This window comes from Oryctolagus cuniculus, chromosome 12 (genome assembly GCF_051225735.1).
Source record: "Oryctolagus cuniculus isolate XC-2025 breed Fujian yellow rabbit chromosome 12, ASM5122573v1, whole genome shotgun sequence".
In the NCBI taxonomy this organism is placed as follows: domain Eukaryota; kingdom Metazoa; phylum Chordata; class Mammalia; order Lagomorpha; family Leporidae; genus Oryctolagus; species Oryctolagus cuniculus.
In genome coordinates, this window is record NC_142878.1 from 72,522,074 (window position 1) to 72,542,935 (window position 20,862).

General features: G+C 37.3%; 1 protein-coding gene across 1 annotated transcript in view; it reads right to left on the bottom strand.

Moving 5' to 3' along the window:
* The window catches only part of FAM227B (family with sequence similarity 227 member B), a 256,763-nt gene that overhangs the window by 217,960 nt on the left and 17,941 nt on the right, over positions 1-20,862 (bottom strand). Inside the window, exons 4-5 of the mRNA XM_089310279.1 lie at positions 10,046-10,277; positions 7,426-7,493 (exon numbers count right to left, since the gene is read on the bottom strand). Of these exons, the coding sequence (XP_089166405.1) occupies positions 7,426-7,493; positions 10,046-10,277 (300 nt within the window). The remainder of the gene's footprint in view (positions 1-7,425; positions 7,494-10,045; positions 10,278-20,862) is intronic.

A 20,862-nucleotide genomic window follows, 5' to 3' on the forward strand; every position in this document is an offset into this window, starting at 1 on the left:
ATTCTTTGCCTATGCCAATATTTTGAAGGGTTTCTCCAATGTTCTCTAATAACTTGATGGTGTCAGGTCGTAGATTTAGGTCTTTAATCCATGCTGAGTGGATTTTTGTGTAAGGTGTAAGGTAGGGGTCTTGCTTCATGTTTCTGCACGTGAGAATCTAGTTTTCCCAACACCATTTATTGAATAGACTGTCCTTACTCCAGGGATTGATTTTAGATCCTTGATCAAATATAAGTTGGCTGTAGATGTTTGGGTTGATTTCTGGTGTTTCAATTCTGTTCCATTGGTCTATCCATCTGTTTCTGTACCAGTACCATGCTGTTTTGATTACAACTGCCCTGTAGTATGTCCTGAAACCTGGTATTGTGATGCCTCCGGCTTTGTTTTTGTTGTACAAGATTGCTTTAGCTATTCGAGGTCTCCTGCGTCTCATTATAAATTTCAGCACCATTTTTTCCAGATCTGAGAAGAAGGTCTTCGGTATCTTGATTGGTATCACATTGAATCTATAAATTGCTTTTGGGAGAATGGACATTTTGATGATGTTGATTCTTCCAATCCATGAGCATGGAAGATTTTTCCATTTTTTGGTATCCTCTTCTATTTCTTTCTTTAAGATTTTGTAATTCTCATCATAGAGATCTTTAACGTCCTTGGTTAAGTTTATTGCAAGGTATTTGATTGTTTTTGTAGCTATTGTGAATGGGATTGATCTTAGCAGTTCTTTCTCAGCCATGGCATTGCTTGTGTATACAAACGCTGTTGATTTTTGTGCACTGATTTTATATCCTGCCACTTTGCCAAACTCCTCTATGAGTTCTAATAGTCTCTTAGTAGAGTTCTTTGGATCCTCTAGGTAAAGAATCATATCATCTGCAAAGAGGGATAGTTTGACTTCTACTTTCTCAAATTGTATTCCTTTAATTTCTTTTTCTTGTCTGATGATTCTGGCTAAAACTTCCAGAACTATGTTAAATAGCAGTGGTGAGAGTGGGCATCCCTGTCTGGTACCAGATCTCAGTGGAAATGCTTCCAACTTTTCCCCATTCAATAGGATGCTGGCCGTGGGTTTTTCATAAATTGCTTTGATTATATTGAGGAATGTTCCTTCTATACGCAATTTGCTTAGAGTTTTCATCATGAAAGGGTGTTGAATTTTATCGAATGCTTTCTCTGCATCAATTGAGATAATCATATGGTTTTTCTTCTGCAGTCTGTTAATGTGGTGAATCACATTGATTGATTTGCGAATGTTGAACCATCCCTGCAGACCAGGGATAAATCCCACTTGGTCTGGGTGGATGATTTTCCTGATGTGTTGTTGTATTCTATTGGCAAGAATTTTATTGAGGATTTTTGCGTCTATGTTCATCAGGGATATTGGTCTATAATTCTCTTTCAGTGCTGCATCTTTCTCTGGCTTAGGAATTAAGGTGATGCTGGCTTCATAGAAAGAATTTGGGAGGACTCCATCTTTTTCGATTGTTCTGAATAGTTTGAGAAGAAATGGAATCAGTTCTTCTTTAAATGTCTGGTAGAATTCAGCAGTGAATCCATCTGGTCCTGGGCTTTTCTTTGTTGGGAGGGCCTTTATTACTCTTTCAATTTCTGTTTCAGTTATGGGTCTATTTAGGTTTTCTATGTCTTCATGGTTCAATTTAGGTAGATTGCATGTGTCCAGGAATCTATCCATTTCTGATAGATTTTCTTATTTGCTGGCATACAAGTCCTTGTAGTAATTTCTGATGATTCTTTTTATTTCTGTGGTGTTTGTTGTTAACGTTTCCTTTTTCATCTCTGATTTTATTGATTTGAATCTTTTCTCTTCTTTTTTTAGTTAGTTGGGCCAATGGGGTGTCAATTTTGTTTATTTTTTCAAAAAACCAGCTCTTGGCTTGGCTGATTTTTTGTAATTTTTTTTTGGATTCAATCCTGTTAATTTCTTCTCTGATTTTAATTATTTCTCTTTTCCTACTAGATTTGGGTCTGGTTTGCTGCAGTTTTTCTAGGTCCTTGAGATTAGCTGAAAGCTCATTTATTTGGTGTCTTTCCAATTTCTTGGTATAGGCCCCTATTGCTATAAACTTGCCTCTCAATACTGCTTTTGCCGTATCCCATAAGTTTTGGTATGTTGTGTTGTTATCCTCATTTACTTCCAGAAAGTTTTTGATTTCTCTTTTGATTTCTTGAATGACCCAGTGTTCATTCAGGAGCATGTTGTTCAGTCTCCATGTGTTTGCATACTTTCTGGGGTTTCCTGAGTTGCTAAGTTCCAGCTTCATTCCACTGTGGTCTGAGAAGCTGCATGGTATGATTCTAATTCTTTTAAATTTGCTGAGACTTGCTTTATGACCTAGTATGTGATCAATCCTAGAGAAGGTTCCATGCACTGCTGAGAAGAATGTAAAGTCTTTAGATGTAGGATTGAAAGTTCTGTAGATATCTGTTAGATCCATTTGGGCAATAGTGTGGATTAAATCTGCTGTTTCCTTGTTGATCTTCTGTCCTGTTGATCTGTCTATTTCTGAGAGTGGAGTATTGAAGTCCCCCAGTACTATTGTATTGGAATCTAAGTCTCCCTTTAAGTCCCTTAACATACCTTTTAAATAAACTGGTGCCCTGTAATTTGGTGCATATACATTTATAATAGTTACATCTTCCTGTTGAATTGAACCCTTAATCATTATATAGTGTCCCTCTTTGTCTCTCTTAACAGTTTTTGTGGTAAAGTTTATGTTGTCCGATATTAAGATGGCTACACCTGCTTTTTTTTGGTTTTTGTTGGCATGGAATATCTTTTTCCAACCTTTCACTTTCAGTCTGTATGCATCTTTGTTAGAGAGATGTGTTTCTTGTAGGCAACAAATAGTTGGGTGTTGTTCCTTAAGCCAGTCAGCCAATCGGTGTCTTTTAACTGAAGAGTTAAGTCCATTCACGTTTAATGTGAGTATTGATACATAGTGACTTTGCCCTGCCATTTGCCCAAGATAAGTTCTAATATATGCTTTGAGCTTCCCATGCTCTTTTACTGGTAGGTGTTCTTCCTTTACCTTCTTTCATATTGATGGCTGTGTTTCTGTGTTTCTGAGTGTAGCACATCTTTAAGTATCTTTTGCAGGGCCGGACGAGTGGCCACAAAGTCTTTCAATTTCTGTTTCCTATGAAAGGTCTTTATTTCACCTTCATTCACAAATGATAGCTTGGCAGGATATAATATTCTGGGCTGGCAATTTTTCTCTCTTAGCACCTGTGCTATGTCTCGCCATTCCCTCCTAGCCTGTAGGGTTTCTGATGAGAAGTCTGCTGTGAGTCTGATTGGAGATCCTCTGAGAGTAATCTGACGTTTCTCTCTTGCACATTTTAGGATCTTTTCTTTATGTTTCACTGTGGTAAGTTTAATTACAACGTGTCGTGGTGAGGATCTCTTTTGGTCATGTTTACTGGGGGTTCTATGAGCTTCCTGTATTAGGATGTCTCTGTTCTTCTCCAAACCTGGAAAGTTCTCTGCTAGTATCTCACTAAAAAGGCCTTCTAATCCTTTCTCTCTCTCCATGCCTTCAGGAACTCCTAGAACCCGAATGTTGGTTTTTTTAATAGTATCCTGTAGATTCCCAACAATATTTTTTAGATTTCTAATTTCCTCTTCTTTTCTTTGGTTTGACTGTATCCTTTCCTGTTCTCTGTCTTCTAAGTCCGATATTCTCTCTTCTGCTTCACCCATTCTGTTTGTAAGGCTCTCTAATGTGTTTGTCATTTGATCTATTGAGCTCTTCATTTCATTTTGATTTCTCTTCACTATAACACTTTCCTGTTCTACTAGTTTCTGCGTTTCACTTTGATTCTTCCTTAAAATTTCATTTTCACGAGAGAGATTTTCAATCCTGTCCAATAAGGATTTCTGTAGTTCAAGGATTTGCTTTTGAAAACTTTTAAATGTTCTTATTATAAATTTTTTGAAATCCGTATCTTGCATTTCTTCTATCTCATCATCTTTATATTCTTGGCTTGGGGTGTTTTGTTTATTTGGAGGCATCATAGTGCCATCGTTGATCTTGTTCCCTCGATTTCTGTGTTTATTGCTTGGCATGGTTAATTCTTTTTCCCTCACTGTGAGGTGTTTTTTTTTTTTTTATATACTATGTCTGTGTTAAGTGGACTGCCTGCTGTTGGAGGAGCCTTGGAGGCTTGAGATGGGTGTGGCCTGAGAGCTCTGCTTGGTTCTTCAGGGTTACAGGTGTGCAAAGGTTATGCGTGGTAAATCTCTATTTATTTATTTATTCATTTATTTTATTTTATTTTATTTTTTATTCAGGAGGTAAGTAATACTGCAAGGTTGAGCAGAATGGATGGTATTTAGCTTCAGATCTCTGGCTTCTACCCAAAGAGTCTGTGCAGGCTGGGTTTCTCCTGCGGACTCCCACTGGGTTGCCTAGGCTACTGAATTGTAGCCTTAACTCTCCCCTTTTATTATGTATATCCCAGCTCTTTGTCTCTTGGTGGAGAGAGGAACTTGTCTGTACCAGTATGCCCTCACCTTTTTTTTTTTTTCCCTTGTCTCCTGTAGTCTGTTGAACTTTCCCGCTTCAAAGCCTGCTTCCCTCTAAAATTCTGTCTGCCATTTCCGTGCCAATGTCTCCGGTTCCTGAGCTCACCTCTGCTTCCAGCTCCGATGTGTGGACTTGGAGCCCTGGGCATCCCTCCTCTCCCCGCTGGTGTCTGTGTCACATCGACTCCCCTTCCTGCACTGGCGCTCAGACTCTGCGGTTCCTGTGGTTCGGCTTCCGTGCGGTGGGCGACTCTGCTCTTCCAGTAGGTCCTCTGAGTTACTGCCACTAGCTCCGGAAGATTTTCCTCTGCAATTTTTTTTCCTGATCCTTTTTCTGAGGCTACCGTAACTCCGCTTTTATTAAACTAAATTTTCCTGGACTATCGGTGCGCGCCCTCACTATTCCACCACCTTGGCTCTGCCCAAAGTAAACAATTTATAAAAAATTTGTCTATTAAGTTTGTAAACTTTAAAAATGTGATAATATTTAATGTCTGCAAGGCAGTAGATAAGGGATCATTCACAAATATGTTGTTAAAAAATTTCAGGTAGCTTTACAGAAAACAATTTAAGGTTTCCAGATTTTCTCTTTCAACTGGTTCTACTTTGATCAATTTATTAAATAAATTTATTAAATAATCATGGGTAAGTGCAATCTTTAACTCCAAATATCTTCATAAAAGCTGGAACATAACTTTGATCAATTTATTAAATAAATTTATTAAATAATCATGGGTAAGTGCAATCTTTAACTCCAAATATCTTCATAAAAGCTGGAACATGAAAACTAACCTGCGTCCATGAAAGATCTCTCTCAGTGAGATCCCAGTGGAAAGAACAGGCTATCAAGGAAGGAGGTACCTTTCTCTGAAGGGAGGAGAGAACTTCCACTTTGAATATGACCTTGTATAAGTAGGATTGGAGTTGGCGAACTCAAGAGGCTTCTATAGCCTTGGCAGCTCATGACAAGAACCTCTGGTGATTGGACGTCATAAATAAGAGTGTCAATTGTTAAATCAACAACAGGAGTCCCTGTGCAATTACTACCCATGTAGGATCTCTGTCCTCAATGTGTTGTACTATGAGAATTAATGGTAAAAATAGTCTTCAAACAGTTCTTTGTACTTTGTGTGTCTGTGTGGATGTTAACTGTTGAAATCTTTACTTAGTATATACTAAGTTGATCTTCTGTATATAAAGATAATTAAAAATGAATCTTAATGAAGAATGGGATGGGAGAGGGAGTAGGAGATGGGATGGTTTGCAGGTGGGAGAGTGGTTATGGGGGTAAAGACCAGTATAATCCAAAAGTTGTACTTTTCAATTTATATTTATTAAATAAAAGTTTTCTTAAAAAAATCCAACCTGTGTCCAACAAAATGGCTATTGAATTAGATTATTTATGAAATACACATTTTTAAAATGTTATAGATATATGATAGAATATAGAATATATATGATAGAAATCTCACAATACATTTAATGATAAGTAACATATAATCTTAGTTTTTTAGATAAATGAAAATTTAAGTAGTCAGAATGAGAGACATTTTTATCTTAAATGATTGAATTATAATGCCAATTCTTTTTTAGTGATTATACATTTATTTCTTTAAATTTTCTAAAATGACTACCTTAGTCATAATGATGAATGAAGAATGAAAGTTATTTTGAGGGGCTGGCACTGTGGCACAAAAGTTTAATAATCCTCTGCTTGCAGTGCCTACATCGCAAATGGGTGCTGGTTTGAGGCTCAGCTTCTTCCCTTCTGATCCAACTCTGCTAATGCTCCTGGGAAAATAGTGGAAGATGGCCCATGTACTTGGGTCCATGCACCCACATGGGAGACACGGAGGAAGCTCCTGGCTCCTGGTTCCAGGCTTTAGTCAAGCCCAATCCAACCTTTTGCAGCCATTTGGGAAGTGAGCAAGTGGATGGAAGATTTTTCTTCCCCTCCCTCCCACCCCCCGCTTCTTTCTTTCCTCCCTCCTTTCTTTTCTCTGTATTTCTGCCTTATTTTGGGGGTCGGCGCTGTGGTGTAATAGGTTAAGACCCTGCCTGTGGTGCCGGCATCTCAAATGGGAGCCGGTTCCTATCCTGGTTGCTGCTCTTCCCATCTATCTCTCTGCTATTGCCTGGGAAAGCAGTATAGGATGGCACAAGTGTTTGGGCCTCTGCACCCACATGGGAGACCGAGAAGAAGCTCCTGGCTCCTGGCTTCGGATCATCTCAGCTTGTCTCAGCTCTGGTCAGCGGCCATTTGGGGAGTGAACTAGCAGATGGAAGATCTGTCTCTCTCTCCCGTTCTCTATCTGTAACTCTACCTCTCAAATAAATAAATAAATCTTCAAAAAAAGTTATTTTGAAATTTAAAAAACTTCAAAAATTAAAAAAACTAACATTAAATGAGGTGGACAGACTTGTGGTGACAAAGTTTTCATAGCTTTAATATAATTTTAGAATGTAGTTTCAAAAATTCTAAATATCTAACAGTAATTAAAAATTCTATTATAATTTTAATCAAATTCTCAAAGATCATGAAAAATTTGTTTCAAGTTAAATTTGTTTCTAAAGGAAAATGACCAATATAGAACGTGCATTTTACATATAAGTTGTCATAAATTATCAAATACCTAGATGATGGAATATTTAACCATTAAAATAATTTTTCAAATAACTTGTAGTTATATGAAGATGCCAGTACTCTCATATTAAGTGTGGGAAAAAGAGTTCAGTTATTTTAAAAACACAGAGATAGATAGAATACAAAAGACTAAAAGAAAATTTACAAAACTGTAGTGCTTATCTGTGGAATTATATTGCCTACATTTTCTGTGTAAATATAATCTTTAAGGATGATAGAAACATAAATACCATACCATTATCTTCTTTTTCCTATCAAACTTCTTTACAAATGTCTTGTATCTTCCCAGTTTTTCGTAAGCACCTTTACAAAACATAAGAATTCACAACACACATACATATACTATAAAACTGAGGAAAAGTTTAAACAATTTAAAGAAATTATATATGAAACCATTTAGTGAATTCAACTAGTTATTTTAATAAGTACAATGCAAGACACACTCTTAGTTGAATGGATAATCAGAATTCTTATATTCTGCTTTGCTTTTCTGAAATATCATGTTCCAAGTAACATATTTATAGTATTCTTACAGACTGAACAGGATTTAGCTCCCCAATCTAATGGGAGATGTTTAAACCCAAAAATTTTATGTTAATAGTTGATGGATTAAGGGTGGAGACTGGATCTAATTATAGCATCTGAGAAGGTGGGCTTGTAGAAGGTCTTTAGTAATTGGAGGTATGCCCTCAGAAGGTAATTTTCTCTAGAGCATTGGTTATGTAAGTGGAGTGTGTTTTCTGTGTCTCTCTCTGCTTCCTGGTGCATCATGTGATCATTCCTCTGCAAATACCCATGACTGCCAACCTCCATCAGATGCCTAACAAATGGTGCCACCCAATCTTGAACTGTGAACCTCCAAAATGAAAGTCAAAATAGAGCTTTTCTTTATCAAGAAGCTCCTTGGTTATTTTAGTTAAAGTGACAAAAAAACTAATATAGTGTGCTTCTTTTTTTAATTTTTTGTTTTAAAGAATTATTTACTTATTTGAGAGGTAGAGTTATAGACAGAGAGAAGGGAGACAGAGAGAAAGGTCTTCCATCTACTGGTTCACTCCCCAAATGGCCACAATGGCAGGAGCTGAACAGATCTGAAGACACGAGCCAGGACAACTTCCAGGTCTCCCATGAGGGTGCAGGGGCCCAAGCACTTGGACCATCCTCTACTGCTTTCCCAGGCCATAGCAGAGAGCTGGATCAGAAGATCACCTAGGACATGAACTGGTATCTGTAGGAGATGCTGGTACCACAGGTTGAGACTAATCCTACTATGCCACAGTGCAAGCCCTAGGCACATACTCTTATATCTAAAGTGTTACCTCAATCCTTCCCTTCTGAAAAAGTCCATGTTTTTCAAATATGTCAGTCACTTACATTTGGGTTTTACGTGGTTACCTTAAATCAATAAGTGAAGAAATGTTGTGCATGGCCCAGTGAAAGATTATGGGACTTTGAAATCAGATATTGTAGACTTAAATCCAAGCTTGGTATTTACATATTTAAGACTACAAATTTAAATTATTTTAATCAGGAGGAAGGTATGAAGGGATACATTCATATTTTGCTGTTTGCTTATAGGTATCTTTACAACATTAATTGTATATATATATATAAATATATGTATGTACATATACACAGATATATATGTTTGAGGGTACTTTAAAGTTTGTGCAATAATGGAACGTGGAGATAATGTTTGTGTATATATATATATATTTATTTTATTTTTTTGACAGGTAGAGTTATAGACAGAGAGAGACAGAGAGAGACAGAGAGAAAGGTCTTCCTTTCGTTGGTTCACCCCCTGCTAGAAGGAAGACTAATTAGAAGGAAGACCTTTCTGTGTCTCTCTCTTACTATCTGTAACTCTACCTGTCTAATTAAAAAAATTTGAAATAAGCACAAACTACTGAACATTTTACCCATCTAGCTCCCTGCTAATATACTTGTGAGGGCAGCAGAGGATGGATCAAGCCCCTGGCTCCTGGCTTCAGTCTGGCCCAGCTATGGCCATTGCATCCATTTGGGGAATGAGCCAGCAGATGGAAGATTTTTCTCTGTGTACCTCCCTCCCCTGCCCCCCTTTCTCTCTCTCTCTCTCTATCTCACTCTGCCTTTCAAATAAATAAAATAATCTTTAAAAATGTCAATAAGAAAATTTTAAATAGTAAATTTAATAGTAATGTATTTAAATACATTCTCAGAATTTAAAAATTCTTCTTCTAAAACAGCAAATTAAATATCTAAATATAACTAATCAATTTATTTAACTGATATTATCACTTTCAAAGATTCTATATTACATATTTTCCCATTAAATCAAGAATAAGACAAGAATCACCAATAGTATTTAATACTATTCTGGAAGTATCAACATAATTAGATAAGAGAAAAATTATACAAGTACTAAAAAGAAGTAAAAACTGTTGTTAGTTATAGATATGCTTCTCACTAATTCATTTACTGCATAATGAATACTAAATATTCTTACAAGTTTTAGGTCCTTGTTTCCTTCTATCCCAATCCTTGCTGAATTGTTTATAGTTATCTTGATACAATCATGTTTTCCTGGCATTCCCCTACCTCGACTGCAGTTTAACAAAGTTTACAACTGTTTCAGGCTTTCTTGAAGTAATAACACTTTCTTCAAAACCACAAGTTTATTTCAGTTAAAAATCTGTATTAGACATTTTATGTTGAAGATGTTTTAAAAAAATAATTTCTTATCATTTCAAGATATTTTCTACCTTAGTATTTTATTCTTCATGAAAATGCACATAGAAACACAGACACACACACACACACACAAGCACAGAACTGACCATTATTTCACTCATACATTAAAAAATGCTTACTTGCTTTGGAAATCATGTCATTCCACTCAAATATTCTGGATGCATGGTTTTTCAGAAGAACGGAACATTCACTTAATCTTGACTCCATTGACATGTGTGCCTCATCTATTCGAGGGACAGTTTTCCATAGATATGAATAAATTGAAGTAAATGAACTATCTTCTTTTATAGTTTTCATAATGTGTACCCACTTATCATGATCTTTAAAACAGATTTCCCTTGGCCAACAATCCTGAAAACAATATGAAAGAGAAAGTAGAATTCAAAGTCAAAACAACTAAAATTAAGATTTTTATTTCATATTATTATATTTTTTAAATTTTTATTTATTTATTTTTTGACAGGCAGAGTGGACAGTGAGAGAGAGAGACAGAGAGAAAGGTCTTCCTTTGCCGTTGGTTCACCCTCTAATGGCCGCCGCGGCTGGCGCGCTGCGGCAGGCGCACCGCGCTGATCGGATGGCAGGAGCCAGGTACTTATCCTGGTCTCCCATGGGTGCAGGGCCCAAGCACTTGAGCCATCCTCCACTGCACTCCCGGGCCATAGCAGAGAGCTGGCCTGGAAGAGGGGCAACTGGGACAGAATCCGGCACCCCGACCGGGACTAGAACCTGGTGTGCCAGTGCCGCAAGGCGGAGGATTAGCCTAGTGAACCGCGGCGCCAGCTGGTATATTTTCTTTTTTAAAATGTGAAATAATCTGGGGCCGGCGCCGTGGCTCACTTGGTTAATCCTGCACCTGCGGTGCCAGCATCCCATAATGGCACCGGTTCTAGTCCCGGTTGCTCCTCTTCCAGTCCAGCTCTCTGCTGTGGCCCGGGAAGGCAGTGGAGGATGGCCCAAGTGTTTGGGCTCCTGTACCCGCATGGGAGACCAGGAAGAAGCACCTGGCTCCTGGCTTTGGATCAGCGCAGCATCGGCTGTAGCAGTCATTTGGAAAGTGAACCAATGGAAGGAAGACCTTTCTCTCTGTCTCTCTCACTATATCTCTACCTGTCTAATTAAAAAAAAAAAATTTGAAATAATCACAAACTACTGAACATTTTAGTGCTTACATTTTTTTCTGAATCATTTGAGGATAAGCTGCTTTATTGCTCAATCATCCTTTAGTATTTCAACATCTATTTATAAAAAAAATAAACATTTTCCTACATAATAACAATATAAGAAAGCTGCTTTATTGCTCAATCATCCTTTAGTATTTCAACATCTATTTATAAAAAACATAAACATTTTCCTACATAATAACAATATAAGAATCAGGACATTTGAACCAACTATAATTTGTTCCCCAAAGAGTTCATGTATAAGAACTTGGTCATTAGTGTGGTGATGTTAAGAGGCAGTGCATCCATTAAGAGGTGGGACTATTTGGAGATCATTTGAGAGTGCTACCCTTAAAAGAAATTGATGTAGTTCTCCTAGGATCCTGGTTTGTTCTCACAAAGGGGTTGTTACGAAAAAGTACACATAGCTCCTCCCCATTTCTCTCTTTGATTTACTATCTTGCTATATGATCTCGCTGCCTGTCTCATGCACTTTCACAATGATGCCATCTCTGGTGCTGTGAATCAGTTAGGGGAGCCCTCACCAGAGTCAGCACCTTACTGTTTGGACTTTCAACTTCCAATAATGTGAGCTAAATACAAGGTACACACCCTCAAATATTTCATTCTAATAACAGGTAGTAGACAAATATAGCATTGGTGTGTTTTTCCTATTTTATTTCAGACTGTATTTGAGTTTCATCAATTGAACCAATAACACCTTTTATAGAAAAAAAATCTAGTTCAGAATCATACATTGCATTTAGGTTTCATGTCTCTTTATTCTCTTTCAATCTGTAATAGTTCTTCAATATTGTTTTAGTGGGGGAAGGAAGATTTGGAGGCTTAGTTTTATTTATTCTTAATTTTTTCCATTTTTTAAGTTGTATTAGTAACAAGCAAACATTGGGCCTATCTGTGATATTCATGTGATATTATGCATATGATATTATGCGTAATGATTACCAAAATAAAGCTAATTAACATAGCCATCACATTACACACTTTTTTTTTGTAGTGAGAACATTTAAGATCTACTCTGTTAGTAATTTTCAACTGTGTTATATGTTATTAACTACAGTCACCATTATGTCCAATAGATCACCAGAACTTATTCAATCTATAAATTCAATCTATGAAAATTTGAAATTTGAAATTCTACATGTAAGTTGGAACAGGTAGCAATCATCTATGTGTGGCTTATTTCACTTAGCATAATGTCCTTCAGGATCATCCATTTTATAAAAATAATAGGATTTCATGATTTTAAATGCTGAATAATATTCCACTTATATATACACAAACATACACATTTGTTTTTCCATCCATATGTTGATGAACATCTACGTTCATTCCAAATCTGGACTCTTCTGAATAATGCTGGGAGTACAAATATCTCTTTGACAGACTGATTTCATTTCCTTTGGCTATATATTCAGATGTGGGATTGCTAGATCAGATGGTAGGTTTGTTGTTAATTTTCCAAGGAATATCCATACTATTTTTCATGATGGCGAGACTAATTTACATTCCTACTGCAAGACTGCCATTTCTTCACATACTTATCAACATCCATTTTTTTGTCTTTTTGATCATTCTTTTTTTAAAAAGATTTATGTTATTATTTATTTTAAACATAGAGTTACAGAAAGACACAGAGAAACAGATAAGAGAGGTATCTTCCATCAGCTGGTTCACTCCCTAAATGGAATTAGAAGCTGGGCCAGCTGGGATGTGAACCAGAGTTCATAAGGGATGCTGCCATTGTAGGCAGTGGCTTAAACCTCTGTGCCACAATATCAGCTCTTGATCATAGCCACTCTAACAGATGTGAGGTAATATCTAATTATGGTTTTAATTAACATTGCCCTGATAATTACTGATGATTTTGAGTATCTTTTCACATCCCGTTGGCCATTTGCATATCCTCCCTTGAGAAATGTTTAGTTAAGTCCTTTGTCCATTTTTAAATTGAGTTATTTGTTTTCTGGTTATTGAGTTATTGAGTTCCTTGTATATTTTGAATATTAACAGAGATATCATGTTTTGAACCTTATCAGATGTATGGTTTTCAAATATTTTCTCCAATTTTCCAGGTGGTGTCTTTATTCTGCTGATTATTTCCTTGGACATGCAGAGGTCTTCAGATTAATGAAATCCCATTTGCCTATCATTGCTTTTGTTGCCCATGTTTTTGGTGCCACAGCCCAAAAAAACAATCATTGTACAGACCTATGTCATGGAGTTTTCCAGCAATGTCTTTTCTCGTAGTATTACATTTTCATATCTTAACTTTAAATCTTTAATCTATTTTGAGCTTTTTTTCCCCTGCATTTCATTCTTTAGCATGTAGACACACAATCATCCCAATATCACTTATTAAAGAAAATGTCCTTTCTCCATTTTGTGGGCTTGGCACCTTTGTCAAAAATCAATTGAACATAAATACATATATTTACTTTTAGGCCACATAGTTTACTCTGTTGGCCAATGTGTCTGTTTTTATGCTATTATCATGCTGTTTTGATTATTATACTTTTTAAAAAGATTTTTATTTTATTTATTTGAAAAAATACACAGAGAGAGAAGTAGAGGCAGAGAGAGAGAGAGAGAGAGAGGTCTTCCATCACTGGTTCACTCCCCAATTGGTCACAATGGCTGGGGCTGGGCCAATCCAAAGGCAGGGACCAGGAGCTTCATCCAGGTATTCCTGCAAGGGTACAGGGGCCCAAGGGCTTGGACCATCTTCTACTGCTTTCCCAGGCCATAGCTCTCTTCAGCCACAACTCCAACCGGTGCCCATATGGGATGCCAGCACTGCAGGCAGTGACTTTACCTGCTATGCCACAGCACCGGGCCTTGATTACTATACTTTTGTAATATGTCTTAAATAGTGTGGTGCTTCCAGCTTTGTTCTTTTGTTTTGATAATTTAAGGTCTTCAATGGTTCCATATACATTAAAAGATTTGTTTCCCCTAGTTTTGTAAAAAAAAAAAAAACAAACTCAAATTTCAATATTTAGTCCACTGAACATGTAGGTTAGTTTGGGTACAATGGACATTTTGACAATTCTGGTTTTTGAATCCATTAACATAGATTATCTTTCCATTTATTTACATCATTTTCAATTTCTTTCATCAATTTTTAAATAGTGTTCAGTGTACAGATTTTTATATTCTTGGTTAAATTTATTTTTATGCTACTACCATAAATGTGATTGTTATTTTTAAATATCCCCAAAGCAGCATTTATTTACCCATTGAATTCCAAACATTTACTTTAGATGTCTGGCATTTCATAATCACATATCTTGATTCATATGGGCTGATCCACAATGAGCTGTCAGGATACATTCATCTACAAACAAAGACAATTTAAAATATCCCTTTTCTATTTGAATGGTTTTGTAAACATTTTATAAAGTTACACAAGTTTAATATATTTCCTAAATACAGATTTAGGAACACAGTGACACTTCCTCCCCTACCCTCCCTTCTAGCTATGCTCCAACCCTTTCTCTTCCTCCCTCCCTCATTCCCACTCATAATTTTTACAGTTTACTTAATGATTCTATAGTTAACCCAACACTAAGTAAAGAGTTCAACAAATAGTATGAAGGAAAAAAATAAAAAAACACTATCCTTCAACAGAATAGCCAGGGGCTAGAAACAATCATCAAATCTCAAAATGTCTATTTCACTCTAATACATTACATTTCAGCTACTCTGTTAGTTACCTCGTATCAGGGAAAACATATGACATCTGTCTTTTTGGGATTGGCTTATTTCACTAAGTATAATGGTGGCCAGTTGTGTCCATCGTGTTGCAAAAGACAGGATTTCAATTTTTTCTTTTTTTTTTACAGCTGAGGACTACTCCATAGTGTACATATACCATAATTTCTTTATCCAGTTAACAGTTAATGGATATCTGGGTTGATTCCATATCTTAGCTATTGTGAATTATGTTACAATGAACATGGGGGTACAGATAATTCTTTCAAATACTGATTTCTTTTGGTTTGGGTAAATTCCCAGGAGTGGGATGGCTGGGCCATATGGTACATCTATAATCAGATTTCTGAGGTATCTCCATACTGTCTTCCACAGTGGCTGCATTAGTTTACATTCCCACCAATAGTGAACCAGGGTACCTTTTCCCCCACATCCTCGCTAGCATTTATGGTTTGTTGATTTCTGTATGAGAGCCATTCTAACTGGAGTGAGGTGAAACCCCACTGAGTTTTGAATTGCATTTCCCTGATGGCTAGTGATCCTGAGCATTTTCTCAAGTGTCTTCTGGCCATTTGAATTTCCTCTCTTAAAAAAACGGCCATTCAAGTTCTTTGTCCATGTCTTAACTTGATTGTTTGTTTTGTTATTGACTTTCTTGAGCACTGTACAGATTCTGGATGTTAACCCTTTATCAGTTGCATAGTTTGAAAATATTTTCTTTTTTTTTTAATTTTATTTATTTATTTATTTATTTTTTATTTTTTTGACAGGCAGAGTGGACAGTGAGAGAGAGAGACAGAGAGAAAGGTCTTCCTTTGCCGTTGGTTCACCCTCCAATGGCCGCCGTGGCCGGTGCACCGCACTGATCTGATGGCAGGAGCCAGGTGCTTTTCCTGGTCTCCCATGGGGTGCAGGGCCCAAGCACCTGGGCCATCCTCCACTGCACTCCCTGGCCACAGCAGAGAGCTGGCCTGGAAGAGGGGCAGCTGGGACAGAATCCGGCGCCCCAACCGGGACTAGAACCCGGTGTGCCGGCGCTGCTAGGCAGAGGATTAGCCTAGTGAGCCGCGGCGCCGGCCTGGAAATATTTTCTCCCATTCTGTTAGCTGCCGCTTCACTTCACAGAGAGCATCTTTTGCAGTGCAGAAGTTTTTCAGCTTCAGGTAATCCCATTTATCAATTTTGGTTTTGACTGCCTTTGCTTCAGGGTCTTTTCCAAGAAGTCTTTTCCTATGTCAATGCCTTGCAGAGTTTCCCCAACGTTTTCTAGTAATTTGATGGGTCATAGATTTAGGTCTTTGATCCAATTTGAGAGTATTTTTCTATAAAGTGTAAGGTATGGGTCTAGTTTCATACTCTGCATGTGGAGGTCCGGTTTCCCCAGCACCAGTTGTTAAAGAGAATATCCTTGCTCCAGGGATGGATTTTACCTCCTTTGTCAAAGTTTAGTGATGTTGACCAACAACATAGTGACTTCAAAGGATTCTGTAAGTTATGATGTTTTACTTCTTTATGTATACAAAGAATTACAACTTGAGTCCATGAGTGAGCTAAAAAAAAGTGGATCTTGAAAGAGGTTTTAACATTGAATGAGACTCCAGTATTCATTCACTAATGAATGATGAAATACACCAAAAATTTCTGAATCAAGATGGTTGTGACAATGAAGATGATGTTAACACTGCAGGAAAAGTGTCTCTAGATGGCATGGTCAAACTGATGGGACTACTGAAGGACAATGGAAGCATGAATTCATAACAGGACAAGAAATTGTCTCAGTTTTTTTTTTTTTCAGAGCTAACTATTTTTATTTTGTGATTTTTTTAACTTTTGTTTAATGAATATAAATTTCCAAAGTACAGAATATTGATTACAATGACTTCCCCCCCATAACGTCCCTCCAACCCGCAACCCTCCCCTTCAGACAGGCTTCTAAGACAAAAAATCTATTGTTAACAAGGCACATGACTTTGGAGGAAACATTTCAAAAAGCCATTCAGCAGAATGGCTGTCTATGCCTAAGGGAACTGGTCATTGAACTGATTCTCATCTTTCTTCTAAACTGAAAAAAATAAAGTAAAAATGCTGTGTACAATATACCTTTTAACCAAAATGCAGCATTGTAGGTAGAGATTGGAAGCCTGTGATTGTTGGCCTGTTGATTAGCATCTGATACAGGTATTCTGGTGATGCTACTGTGCCTTTTAATTATTACTGTGAACACATTCATTTTTCACTGCATTATGCTATGTCATATTTTTTAGCATTAAGTACTTACATGAGAATAGTTATAAAATTATTTCTTATTAATAGCATATAAATTCAGAGTGAGGAATGATGGTGATACCAAATAATCACAGATCGTCTTCTTGGGTGACTAAGAAAGTCACACCTTTGCTTTCTGATGATTCAATATATACAAACTTTGTTTCATGTACAAAATTATTTAAATCTTTTTACAAAATTAACTGTAGTCTGTGTGTGTAAGGTATATATGAAACATAAATGAATTTAATGTTTAGACTTAGGTCCCATCCCCAATATATCACATTATATAAATGAAAATATCTAAAAATGTTCAAAACTTGAAGCATTTTTGGTCTCAAGTCCTTTGTATAAGGAATATTCAACCTGTATTATGATTATTCATGAATAAAGTATCTTGAAACTCTACCAGTGAGACTCTATCTTTGCTATATTAACAAGGTAAACAAAGAGTGACCTGGATTCCAAAACTATTAATACTTAGAAAGTGATGTTTAAATAAACCCTGATTCTTTTTTTGGTTAATATTTATTTATTTATTTATTTGAAAGGCAGAGTAACAGAGAGGCAGAGAGAAAAAGAGTTTGGTTCACTCCCCTAATGGCAGCAACAGCCAGAGCTGGGCAGGTCTGAAGCCAGGAGCCAGGAGATTCTTGCAGGTCTCCCACGTGGGTGCAGGGGCCCAAGTACTTAAGCCATCTGATTTCCCAGGTCATAGCAGAGGGCTGGATTGGAAGTAGAGCAGCCAGGACTCAAACCAGTACCCATATGGGATTCTGGCACTGCAGGTGGCAGCTTACGCATTATGCCACAGCACCGGTCATAAACCCTGATTCTTTCACTAGATTCTTTTTGGATGTATTATCAAAAGGCCAGCCTACGATGGTTTGGAATAAATAATATTTTCTGATAAGTCATAATCAGCTGTCCTCTTCTCATATTTCTACTTTCCTTTTTTTTCCTCATTTGCATTTTGCCTTCAACTAGATTCTCTTTGAATAGAATATGGTCTGAAAAGTAAATTTTATAGCCAGACCAAGGGAAGGCAAACAAGAGTCACCTAGGAGCCAGTAAGCAAGTGAACCGTGAGGCAAAAGTCAGGTCTTTACTGTTTCAGGGGAAAAAGCATTACAAAGGATGAAGCATCCAGAGTCCACAGAGATCACATTAATTTAAAGGAAATAAGTGGATTCAAAGTCCAAAAGAAGAAAAGAATTCAACTGGAAAATTCTGTTCCCCATTCCACTTTGGCACTAAGTTCTTCAGTGACTCCAGTAGAACAATTGCCTTATTAAAAACAAAGTAAGTGGGGCCGGTGCTGTGGTGTAGTGGGTAAAGCTGCCACCTGCAGTGCCGGCATCCCATATGGATGCTGGTTCATGTCCTAGCTGCCCTACTTCTGGTCCAGTTCTCTGCTATGGCCTGGGAAAGCAATGGAAGATGGCCCAAGTCCTTGAGCCTCTGCACCCACATGGAGACCCAGAAGAAGCTCCTGGTTCCTGGCTTTGGATCTGTGCAGCTCCGGCCGTTGAAACCATTTGGGGAGTGAATCAGCAGATGGAAGATTTCTCTCTCTCTGCCTCTGCCTCTCTGTAACTCTGACTTTCAAATAAAGAAATCTTTAAAAAAAAAAAGTAAGTGAACAAGAATCAGCCATGTATTTATTATGTTTCTTTTAACTGGAACAATTAACTTTGACAGGGGCAGAAGCCAAATTACTATATCCTAGTACAAAACTAGAGATGGCGAAGGAAGAGTAGATGGACAAAAGGGCTTTCCTGAAATGTGGAGAATGATTTCACTTAAGGAATATAATATTAGGTCTTCACCCACATCCTGTACCTCACAGGCATGTGGAAGTAACCAATAAAAGTAAGAATTAAGAAGCATGACTAGGGTTGGAGGAAGAAGTGACTATTAGTTAGCTCTTCTTCCCTTTTCTTAGGCTTCTATATAAGGAGAGATTTGAATGAGTGAAGGATAAGTAAAAAAAATAAAACAGGCTATTCCCTGAGTAAAGATAATGGAGTTGAAATAATAATTCTATTATAAAATAGTTTGATCCTCTGAGAAAAATAACAATGTGGACCCAAGTGCTTCCCAGATCTGGATTACAAACCTAGTAAGTCTCTTAACAAAAACTGGCACTGATGATATATAAAATGATGAATTAAAGTGCTACTAGATAAGTTTATGAAAGAAAAAAGAAGAAGATTTAGAATAAGAAGTAAATAACATTGAAGATCAAATGTGATATATAGATAAGAAAGGAATTGGAACCAACCTTTAATATCTGAAGAAGTAAAAAGGAATAAAAAGTGTGACAATATGAAAGAAATGGGGCTGAAGTGTGAGGGTGATATAAACTTCACAAGGATAGGAATTATTGCCTGTTTTACTCATTCCTGTATCTATATACCCAGAAAAATACCTGATAAATAGGTAGCAAAAATTCACAAAATAAATAAATGAATAGGATAATAGAGGTGACAATGATGAAATAGAATGATAGTATGCCAGCCAGTGCCGCGGCTCACTAGGCTAATCCTCCACCTTGCGGCGCTGGCACACCGGGTTCTAGTCCTGATCGGGGCGCTGGATTCTGTCCCAGCTGCCCCTCTTCCAGGCCAGCTCTCTGCTGTGGCCAGGGAGTGCAGTGGAGGATGGCCCAAGTCCTTGGGCCCTGCACCCCATGGGAGACCAGGAGAAGTACCTGGCTCCTGCCATCGGATCAGCGGTGCACTGGCAGTGGCAGCCATTGGAGGGTGAACCAACGGCAAAGGAAGACCTTTCTCTCTGTCTCTTTCTCTCACTGTCCACTCTGCCTGTCAAAAAAAAAAAAAAAAAAAAAAAAAAAGAATGACAGCATGCTATACAAATGAAATATAAAAATAGAAACAAATGGCAATAAAGTTAAGGGTGAGTAACTTGGGAAGAATGTAACAACTGATAAAGCAAGAAATCAAAGTATACAAATTACTGAAATAAAAAGGTACATAGATCTATAACAAGAGATAGAGAGGAAAGTATTACAATTATAAAAGAGATTTAGAAATGGATAGTAAGTGGCAAAAAAGGGAGGTCTTTAGATCATGTGACAAAAGATAAATTATAAAAAATACCTAATGGCTAATGGTGGCCAGCACTGTAGTACAGCAGGTTAAACCACCACCTGTAATACCATCACCCTATATGAACACAAGGTTGAGTCCTGGCACTCCCCTTTCGACTCAACTCCCTGTTACTGCACCTAGGAAAGCAGCGGAAGATGGCCCGGGTGCTTGGACCCCTGAACCCATGTAGGAGACTCAGGTGAAGCTCCAGGCACCTGGCTTTGGCCTGGCCAAGCCCTGGTTGTTGCAGCTATTTGGGGAGTGAACCAGCAGATGGAAGATCTGTCTGCCTGTCAGTCAATCTCTCCTTCCCTCCCTCTCTCTCTAACTCTGCTGTCAAAGAAATATTTTTTTTAAGAAACCAACAGCTAACATGTATATTGCAGATTCTGTTCTATTGCTTCAGCAGGGTCAAAGTTTGAACATAGGAAATCTAACACCGAACTACTCTGTTCTAAAAGACCACACTACTATACATATACCTCCAGTTTTGTAGTTTATAAGCAAAGAAGAAAATAAAATAATCTTTTCAAAAAGTCATAAGCAGTTTAGGATATATTTTTCACTTCTCTTGTGTTTTATTCATTTATTTCCTTACAATATGCCTCAATTCTAAAATAATAACAGCTTCATGAGGGTAGACATCTTTGGTTTTATTCA